The sequence below is a fragment of the Nuphar pumila genome, chromosome 10 (assembly GCF_984573655.1).
Source record: "Nuphar pumila chromosome 10, dmNupPumi1.hap1.1, whole genome shotgun sequence".
Taxonomy (NCBI): Eukaryota; Viridiplantae; Streptophyta; class Magnoliopsida; order Nymphaeales; family Nymphaeaceae; genus Nuphar; species Nuphar pumila.
The window spans coordinates 91953086-91963941 of NC_143258.1; the positions used below are offsets into that span (position 1 = coordinate 91953086).

The following is a 10856-nucleotide window of genomic DNA, read 5'->3' on the forward strand; positions in this document are numbered from 1 at the left end:
TATTTTGATTAAATTGCCACCGTGACAAATGTTGAACTGACATGCTGAACACAATAAGATTGACAGAGACTCGCCATTACTGTGCGAGTCCCTTGCCGTACTTGACAAGACACGGTATTAAATTACTTTGATATTACTTTAATATTTTGATTAATGTTTTTTATATAAAATATAAAAACGTATTAAAAATCAAGAAAACCCTGATTTTTTTCTTCTTCTTTTTATTTTTTAATGTCAGGCAGGGTCACCGAAGATTGCACCCAACTACAGAAGCCGGAGCCCTCGGTGATGAGCCCTTTATGAGTAAAACAATAAATAAATAAATAAATTCATGTTTTCGTGTCTTGTTTCATAAAAAAAAAACGTGTGCGTGTCTCGTGTCTACATGTAGTATCCTTGTGAAATGAAAACCAGGCACGCGGCATCTATACATAAAGGCCACGCTGAATCACCAATGACGACCCCAACCAACTTTTTTTCTTTTTTTTAACTTGACGATTTATTCGATGTCGGTGATACCACCATCGATCAGAACAACCATCTTCCTGCAGATTTCACCTTCAGGAAGTCAGACCCTTGGGGGCCAAGCCACCACATCATTGATGGAGAGGCCCACATATCACATGCATCCCTTTATATATAGTTAGTTTGCAGCGGCCGATAGGTTGAAGCCGTTCCATTCCGTTCCGCGGAAATTTGATCCCAAATCGTGAATAGAATTGTTGGTAGTATAGGTTGGTGGAAAAGGTGTGTGCCTTTGCACTAAAGCTATACGTTTGATCAAGCTCCTGCTTTTTCTGTTTTTTTGTTTTTGTATTTTTCTTTTACATAGTTGGTGGTTGATTCCAAGAATCTGAAACCATCTTGATTTACATATGATTAAGCTCTTGGTTTTTTTTTGTTCTTATTTCACTGTGAGTTGTTTCCAAGAATATAAAGTCTCTCTCTCTCTCTCTCTCTCTCTACGTCAAAGTTATATGTTTGATCTGGCTCCCTTATTTTTTTTCCCGTATTTCATGGTTGGTCGATTGAACGAATGCGAAACCAACTTGGTTTATGTGTGATTAATTTCTCTTTTTATTTTTTTTAGTTCACATTGGTGGTTTCAAGAATATAAGCATCTCTCTCTCTCTCTCTCTCGCTCGCTCGCTCTGTGTTATCAGGATATGTATGTATAACCATTTGAAGCAATTGTTTTGAATCTTCTGACGACAGTAATGTTGATGATGTTCGTGAAAGGTAGATGTTTACGGCTTTGTGGCGATGGGACCTGGTTGTTAATTTTTATTAATTTGTAGTTTTTTGGTTGTTTTGCTTTCTCCGTTTTCTCATTGCTTTGAAACCAATACGGTTAGATGGTCCCAAGACTCCCAACAACCTGTTTCTTCAATCACAAAATAGAAAAAGAATACAACCTGTTTCTATTAGCACCCACGATCTAAAATTTGTTTCTATTCAATTTCCTCTTTTTTGTTCTCCTTTGCTTGTGTTTGAATCTTTTGGAGTGCTCTAACTTGATGGCTGAAGATCAATTTCTAGATTTTATATGCAAAGATTAATTTTTTTCTTTATTGAAAATTTTTATGGTATTACTTGTAAAGCATATGTGTTGATCAAACATGCTGTATATTATTTGTTTATTTTGGAGTAATTTTTTTATTTATTCATTCTCTCTGCAGATTGCAGGCTTTATTGCATAAAAACAATCAAGGGATCATTTTTCTCAGGGTACTGAAGGAGACTATTCGCTTTTAGAGGGTGCCCGTAAGGGGGAAAAAGAATGACGAAGGAAGATGGTGGTGGCGTTCCGCAGAGAGGGAATGGCGAGGTTGCAGAAAAGAAGGAAGGAGAGGGTGGGAATGGGAAAGTTGCTTCTGTCCCCTTCCACAAGTTGTTTGCCTTTGCAGACCCGCTGGATGTTGTTCTGATGACGGTGGGAACTATTTCAGCCATTGGCAATGGGCTGGCTATGCCCCTTATGACTGTTCTTTTTGGGCAGCTCATCAATTCATTTGGTCAATCCAACCAGGGAAATGTGGTCCATGTGGTCTCCAAGGTAAGTTTGTACTTTGTAATTTTTCTTAATAATTGATTTATTTGCAGTAATTGCACTAGTTAACAACATAGATCTTTTCTTGTGTTTTATATTTAGTTTCCTTTGAGGCCTTGTAAAAGATTATTAACACTGTTTTCTTTTGTCTAATATGTTGGTGGTTTTGTTTTTATTTTGTTGCTGTCATTTGTGATCTTTACATGGCTTTCATGGTTATTTAGATTTGCATAAATGAAAACATATTTTGAGTGTTCAGTTTGGTAGTTTTGGTTCACTTTTTCTTTCCATTGTTCAGCATTTGAGAAATTAGCTTTTGCTGCTGTGGTTTCAGGTTGCGCTTAAATTTGTATACTTGGCCATCGGCTCAGCCATCGTATCATTTTTACGTGAGTGCATCATCCTTCTTGTGTTACGTAGCTGAAGTGATTCATTTAGTTATCATGAATCTGCTTTATATATGCGATTCTTTTTCATGATAGATGTGTGCATGTGTTAAATTGTTGCTGGTGAAATGTGTTGTGGAGATGTTTCCTGATATAACCAACTGCATATTTGTGGCATCTAAACTCTTTTTTCATCAAAATTGGCAGAGGTCACATGCTGGATGATTACCGGAGAAAGACAGGCAGCTCGTATTAGGGGTTTGTATCTAAGTAACATACTAAGACAGGACATTGCATTTTTTGACAAGGAGACAAACACAGGAGAAGTGATTGGGAGAATGTCAGGGGATACCATCCTCATCCAAGATGCAATGGGTGAGAAGGTCAGATATATTTCGTATTATCTGTTCAGAAGAATGATATGTTTTTTAGGATTCACATCATGGATGGATTTGCTGCTTCCTTCTCTAGGCAATCATGTAGGAAAAAGTGACAAAAATATGTCAATTGGGATTTCTTTTTAATGTTAAATTCACTGGATGGATTCCCTGATGCCTTTTGTATGCTGTAGCAAGATTTTTTTTTAAGATTTCATGTAATTGTTCAACGTGTTTGATATTGATTCTGGCTTCTACTGGGTGTTTGTTATGTGCTCTCTATTTCTGATATCTTTTTCTTCTGAACTGAAAGAAAATTTTTATTTCAAACTGGAAGAATTAAGCCCAGCATCGTCCGTTAATGGGGTGACGAGTGGTTGCCCTGTCAACACAAGAGAATCATTAAAACAGAGATGATAATCAGAAAAGATAAAAATAAAAACACAAGCTTGGTTATCAATCCAACTGAATCCAAAGAAACTGATCAGCCTTGGGCCACCACCCTCAGCATGAAACTCGATCACCTTCTACCTAAAGCACATCCAATCCCATAGCAGCTTGTTGGCAAGCACAGATCAGAAAGTAGCAGCATTCACACTAATCCCAATTTGAAGTCCTCTAGATTTACATGCAGATGCAGGTAAAATACCCAGGTTCTCTCACAGGAGTTGTTGAACCCACTTTGCAGCCAAATTTCCTTGCTGGTTGGTCTGTGAACAGCATGAGTTGAAACTGTAGCAGGGTATAGTGTCTTGGATCACCCTCCCTTGAGTGAATTGGTATTGGTCCTGTCCCTGTGAAGGCTAGGTACAGTGCCAATTGTTGTCCATAACCGGGTAGCCAAAGGGCCTCTGGAGCATGTGGTAGCTGTCCTCTATAAAATTGGTAGGCAAAATTTACCTGGTGCAAGATGGATATAGCAGAGCTGAGAAGAATAGGGTGGAAAGAATCAGAGAACCTGAACAGCAGTTGTCTATTACACAAACCCACACATACACCTAAGAGCACCCTCCCTGCTATTTCTGATATCTTTTAAACTTGTTTGTATTCTCTGGTTACATTCAGTGATCATAATTCATGCAAGATCAAATTGATTCAGTTTGATTAGTAATTTAATAACACAAGTGTCTTTCTTGTTCTTGCTAAATCACCATAATTGACATTCTGAAGTTTCATAACTTTCGGATGTAGAAGCTCAACAGAAATCATAACTTTTTTTGTTAGAGCAATTTTTTCTTTCTACTTACGTTATGCTTTTCTTTTGATTTTCAGGTCGGGAAGTTTATACAGCTTGTGTCCACATTCTTTGGTGGTTTCGTGATCGCATTTATCAAAGGATGGCTTCTTACTCTTGTAATGCTGACATCAATTCCTCTAATTGTCATTGCTGGTGGATCCATGTCCATGTTTATATCTAAACTTTCTTCCCGTGGACAAGCAGCTTATGCTGATGCTGGCGTTGTAGTAGAACAAACAGTTGGATCAATTAGAACGGTAGGCAGTTTGCACTTTATCTACACAAATTATGAACTTGGGTATCTCATTTCATTTGTCTACATTGTAATGCATATTTTGCAACACATCTTTGGCATATTAGAACATGTCCTCAATTTATCCACGAATCAGAAATTATAGATCTCATTGCTTATATGTTCAAGATGTCTTTGATATAATTTCAATTAATTATATTTGGAAGTTTATTTTTGCTTGCTGTTAAGTAGGATTTTTTTTTTCTAAAAACATTTTGGTAGCTAATTTGGCTCTACCATGTAAATAGGTTACATCCTTTACAGGAGAAAAGGAAGCTATAACAAAATATAACAAGTCACTAAGAACTGCATATCTGGCCACCCTTAAACAAGGGTTAGCTGCAGGCTTAGGTCTGGGATCTGTCCTGCTAATCATTTTTGCCAGCTATGCACTCGCTCTGTGGTATGGTTCAAAGCTGATTGTAGACAAAGGATACACAGGTGGAGAGGTGATCAATGTAATGATTGCCGTTATGACTGGAGGAATGTAAGTTACCGATGCATAGCACATTGATGCTGAAAAGTATTACAAACTTCTCTTTCTTTATTAACAGTATGTATGTGGCATGCTGAAACAGGTCCCTTGGCCAGGCTTCTCCCTGCGTGAGTGCATTTGCATCAGGGAGAGCAGCAGCTTACAAGATGTTTGAGACAATTGAAAGGAAGCCTGAGATAGATGCATATGACAAGAGCGGAATTGTACTAAAAGATATAAAAGGAGATATTGAACTGAAAGACATCCATTTCAGTTACCCAGCAAGGCCTGATGTGTTAATCTTTTCTGTTTTTTCATTACATGTGCCAAGTGGCACAACCGCAGCTCTAGTTGGAGAGAGTGGTAGTGGGAAATCAACGGTGGTCAGTCTGGTGGAAAGATTCTATGATCCCCATGCTGGTGAGGTGCTAATAGATGGAGTTAATTTGAAGAAACTCCAGCTTGGGTGGATCAGAGGAAAAATTGGGCTTGTAAGTCAAGAACCTGTTCTATTTGCGACAACTATAAAAGAAAATATTGCATATGGAAAAGATGGTGCAACACTAGAAGAAATCAAGATGGCTGCCAAGCTTGCAAATGCTTCAAAGTTCATAGATAAGATGCCGCAGGTAATCCATTTTATCAATTAGGTCCCCTTTTCTTTTTCCATGAAAGGCTATCACATACATTCTTGACCTTGAATGCTAGCTTATCTATGTCACAGGGTCTTGACACAATGGTTGGTGAACATGGAACACAACTATCTGGTGGACAAAAACAGAGGATAGCCATTGCAAGAGCAATCTTGAAGAATCCACGGATTCTTTTGCTTGATGAAGCAACTAGTGCATTGGATGCAGAATCTGAACGTTTAGTACAAGATGCTTTGTCAAACATTATGGTTGGCAGGACCACAATTGTTGTAGCTCATCGCTTAAGCACAATAAGAAATGCTGATCTCATAGCTGTAGTGCACCGTGGGCAAATTGTTGAGCAAGGCATGCCTGAAGTTTTTATAAATTTAATTGTTCAATTTTGAAAACAAGAGACTTATTTAAGGTTTCTAACTTCAGTGAAATTGTGTTTTATCTAAACAGGTTCTCATTTGGAGTTAACAAAAGATCCAGAAGGGCCATACTCTCAACTTATTCGTCTGCAAGAAATAAATCAAGTGGAACAAGTGGCAACTGCAGATGTTGATGAAGTTGAACTGCATTCAGAATCTAACAAGGTCTCAAGTAGATCAGGGAGCCAACGTTATTCTCTTAACCGGTCCATAAGCAGAGGATCTTCACTTGGCCGGAGTAGTAGGCACTCTTTCTCAATATCATTAGGCTTGCCTGTCTCTGTTGGTGTTCATGACAGTGTTCTCATTCTAGATGATGTTGAAGGTGGTTATACCTCTAGAAAGGCTGATAAGAAAGTTTCAATACGCCGTCTTGCATACTTAAACAAGCCAGAGCTTCCTATTCTGTTACTAGGGTGCATTGCTGCTGCAATACAAGGTGTCATATTCCCAGTGTTTGGGCTCTTGATCTCAAGCATCATAAAAACATTCTTTCAACCACCACACAAGCTCAGAAAGGATGCTAATTTCTGGTCGCTAATGTATTTGGTGCTGGGAATCGTTTCTTTGCTTGTTTCACCTATACAGACTTATCTTTTTGGAGTTGCTGGTGGTAGACTTGTCAAACGAATCCGAGCTATGTCATTTGAGAGGGTAATTTACCAAGAAATTAGCTGGTTTGATGATGCTGCAAACTCAAGGTATGTGGACTACCTGAAATCATCCTTTGTGATATTATGAAAATTATGCTTTACCTTAATAGTAATTCTTTTCACTCATTTCTTTGTTTCGTTAGTGGAGCCATTGGTGCAAGATTATCAGCAGATGCCGCAACAGTGCGAAGCCTTGTTGGTGATGCTCTATCTTTGTTAGTACAAAATATTTCAACTGTTATTGCAGGACTTGTGATCGCATTTGTGGCGAACTGGCAACTATCGCTTATAATATTGGCATTGATTCCCTTGATTGGCATGCAAGGTTTTGCCCAGATAAAGTTTTTGAAAGGGTTTAGTGCAGATGCTAAGGTTGGTGATTCTCTAATGACGTTAAATATGGTATTATTTCTTCATTTGCAGTGATAATTTTGTCTTAGTGGATCACATTGCTAATTAGAAATTGCAGTTAATCCTAGTTATAGTTATGTTTGTTGTTTATATGCGATGTGTTGACTATTATAGGTGATGTATGAGGAAGCAAGTCAAGTAGCAAATGATGCTGTCAGTAGCATCCGCACAGTTGCTTCTTTCTGTGCTGAAAAGCGGGTGATGGATCTTTACAAAGAAAAATGTGAGACACCTAGGAAACATGGAATCCGTCAAGGACTCATTAGCGGTGTTGGCTTTGGTTTCTCTTTCTTTGTTCTTTTTTGTTCTTATGCGCTAAGCTTCTATGCTGGTGCCCGCCTCGTAGAGGATGGAAAGACGACATTTAGTAAAGTTTTCAGGGTATGTAAGCCTTGCAATAGAACCTCGTCTTTGCATTAATTTCCATTCTCTCCAGCATGACCGTGTTTTCTTCTTCCTTCTAGAAAAAGTGACTGCATCTTTTTTTTTCCAGGTTTTCTTTGCTCTGACAATGACTGCAATTGGCGTTTCACAAACAAGTGCTTTGGCACCAGACACAGGCAAAGCAAAGGATTCTGCAGCCTCAATATTTGGAATCCTTGATCGGAAATCGAAAATTGATGCAAGCAATGATGCTGGTGTCACACTTCCTAGCGTAAAGGGAGATATAGAGTTCCAGCATGTTAGTTTTAGATATCCAACTAGACCAGATGTGCAGATATTCCGAGACCTATGTCTTAGCGTTTCTTCTGGAAAGGTACAATCAGCCTTTTAGCCATGTCGTTAAACAAGTGTATCTGTGGCAATGTTGTCAGTATCGGTATCCGCCCTGAATTGTTTGGGCACCGATTCAGCTGTATCTGCCAATACCGATACTCAAGTGAATCGTTCTGTATCGGCCCAAAAATAATAAAAAATTATTACGTGTCAATCATAATGTGACACGTGTTAAAACTATTAAAATAATTTTTAAAAAATAGTAAAAAATTATGTTTTGGTATTTTTTACATTTATTAAAAAACAGCCGATTCATGTGTATCGGCAGATATGCACCGATACTGATAACATTGATCTGTGGCTTTTGGTATATTCCAGGTTCCAGTATAGCTTAATTTCTTATGATAAAAGTACAGCTGGGCCCCTCGTTTTTAGTGAATTTTTAATAGCTTGTGCTTCTGTATTTGATGCATGAAATGTTACAGCTTTAGACCCACATGCATATTTTAACTTGAAATTGTTACTTTTAACAGACTGTTGCTCTGGTAGGAGAGAGTGGTAGTGGGAAATCAACTGCCGTATCTCTACTGGAGAGGTTCTATGATCCAGATTCAGGGCACATATTGCTCGATGGGGTGGAAATTCAAAAGTTTCAGTTGAAATGGTTGAGGCAACAAATGGGGCTGGTTAGTCAGGAGCCAGTTTTATTCAACGACACAATCCGTGCTAACATAGCATACGGTAAGCAAGGGGCTGTCACCGAAGAGGAGATCATTGCAGCTGCACAAGCAGCAAATGCACATCGGTTCATCTCTGGTTTGCCACAGGGATATGATACAAGTGTCGGAGAGCGCGGTGTTCAATTATCGGGAGGACAGAAACAACGGATAGCCATCGCAAGGGCAATCATCAAGGACCCCAAAATCCTTTTGCTTGATGAGGCCACTTCTGCCCTAGATGCGGAGTCAGAACGTGTAGTTCAGGAAGCATTGGACAGAGTGATGGTGAACAGATCGACAATTGTGATTGCTCATCGTCTCTCCACAATTCAAGGTGCAGATTTGATTGCTGTGGTCAAGAATGGTGCGATTGCAGAGAAGGGAAGGCATGAGACACTCATCGGCATGAAAAATGGGCTCTACGCATCATTAGTGGCACTCCATATGAGTGCTAGTTGAAATATAGCTATTTGTCTCTGTATTGTAATTCTTTCATGCAGTTAGAAAGAGTTGTCTGCACGCAACTGTTGAGCTCAATGAGAACTCATCCAAAGATATATATATTTTTTCAATACCGAGCATTCGAAATGGGGCACGTGCAGTGCAGAGTGAAAAAATGCAAATGTAAGAACATGTATGCGTTGGTTTGATTGATGACGTGCGGTGATAGCATGACACGCGATAGGCAACAATATCGTCGTTAGTGCATCGTTGTGTGGCGGTACAAACATGAAGCATTGTTTAATTAAGCAGTGTCAGCGAATCAAAGGATGCTCTCTGCTTTTGGAGATTTGGTTAAGGACGTTTCAGGTTGTGGGTTGGGGTTAATTCTTCAAAGGATCACATTAGGTGATTCCAATTAGGTGATTACAACAGAGTATGGTGACTCGGGGCTAGGTGAAAGAATGCTTAGGCACCAGCGAATGAGTTTGGGTGGTCATCTTCGTTATGGTGTTCAATCATCAACTGGTCTTCGGACTGGAGGTCACAAGGTCTTGTTCCTTCAGTGACGAGGTTTTGCTGTAATGTGCGCATAGAATCGCTATACGCTTCATGACATGTAAAGCTAAGGCAAAGTTTATGCCCTTTTTGAAAGTGATAGCTGGTATAAGACGACTATGCACTAAATGGTATGGACTAGATGAAATTCACATTTGAAAATGCGTTTGATAAGCTCTCGTTAGACAATTGCGTACAATGTACTGTGCGTGGCCAATAAAAATGATTCAACACATGAAAAAGTGTTGGTACGCGGCCTTTGATCGTTAAGCTTTTCAGATTGAGCAGTTTGACGCATCACGGGTTTGCAAAACATTTTATGCCCGTGGGAAATTAGTTGCAAGTAAGTGACTGAAAGCCTTGCAGCGGTAAGAAAGGATTATTGCACTACACTGGCCTATTGAATAAATAGGCCCGTGAGAGTTGATATGTAATTAATAAATAGTAGGTAGCTTTTTTGTATCAAAGAACAAAATGAGAAGTGAGTGCAATTAGCAACTAAAGTTTTGTTTATCTTCCTGATCACTATTTTATTGGTCCACTCGTGTTTCTTTATAGAAGGGATGCAACTTTGAGGCAACTTAAAGATTCAGCAAGCTAAGTTTTGTTTATCTTCCTTATCAGTGTTTCATTGGTTCACTTGTTTGAAGGACATAGAGTGGCAAGTTATGGAACTGGCTTTGAATATCTACAATCTTAGAAGCCCATGTACTTGGATTGACTCATTTGCAGGAGATATTAGTCTGTTTTACAATATTGCATAATATGAGTTAAAAGTTGGGAATCTACTTGCATAAGGTTGTGTTTGATGACCTCTGGTTTTGAATCCAAGGATTTAATTTGGAGTGTGGAGGCACGAATGAGGCATAGGCCCCAAGCTTAGATGGTAAGAAAATGATCTATTTTAAATTTTTGGTTTTCGTCTTTCTGAAGGTTTTCTGTGCATATTGCCATTTATTCACGTGTTCTTGGTCAGACTTGGATTTGAGAAACCGAAGCTATCAAATGTGTTTTAACAGAGTTTATTCACTAAGGTATTGAACAACAGTAGTATAAATTGTTGGATTTTAAATCCACCGAATGCTAAAACAGGAACAATAACATGCTTTCACTAAACCGTTGAAATCATAAACAAAATAAAACCAAAAGTGAAAGCTATACCTTAATCCATAACTTTCTTGTTGATTGTTGATGGGTATGATCTTCCAAAACCTGTATATTTAGCCATTTTTCTTTCTCTAAACCTGATGAGAGGGACTCAATCTCTTTCTGACTTATGAGAAATCTGAAGAAGGAGGGCATTTATATAAGGTTTGGAGACCATAACCTAATGTATTTAGGAGTCTGTCTCCAACGCAACCCATTATAGAGTTGTAGATAGGGCAAGTCTCTCCACATAGTGTTTCATACCATTTGAGATACCATAAGGCCCATTCGGATTATATCACATAAATCGGGCCTAAACCTAAGACAG

The 10856-nt window shown here is 38.7% G+C and overlaps 1 protein-coding gene across 2 annotated transcripts; it reads left to right on the forward strand.

Moving 5' to 3' along the window:
• The first annotated feature begins 660 nt into the window (after window positions 1-660).
• Window positions 661-8956, forward strand: LOC149827352 (ABC transporter B family member 11-like). 2 transcript variants are annotated; one of them, XM_090019299.1, is made up of 13 exons: window positions 661-747; window positions 1680-2056; window positions 2385-2439; window positions 2644-2819; window positions 4086-4307; window positions 4591-4829; window positions 4921-5446; window positions 5542-5815; window positions 5915-6584; window positions 6680-6908; window positions 7062-7328; window positions 7441-7704; window positions 8198-8956. In XM_090019299.1, the coding sequence occupies exons 2-13, from the start codon at window positions 1781-1783 to the stop codon at window positions 8840-8842; spliced, it is 3843 nt and encodes a 1280-aa protein (XP_089875425.1). In that variant the 5' UTR covers window positions 661-747; window positions 1680-1780; the 3' UTR covers window positions 8843-8956. The 2 variants fall into 2 exon arrangements, with proteins under 2 accessions (XP_089875425.1, XP_089875426.1); XM_090019300.1 differs by lacking the exon at window positions 661-747 and adding an exon at window positions 1103-1239.
• The last annotated feature ends 1900 nt before the right edge of the window (window positions 8957-10856 follow it).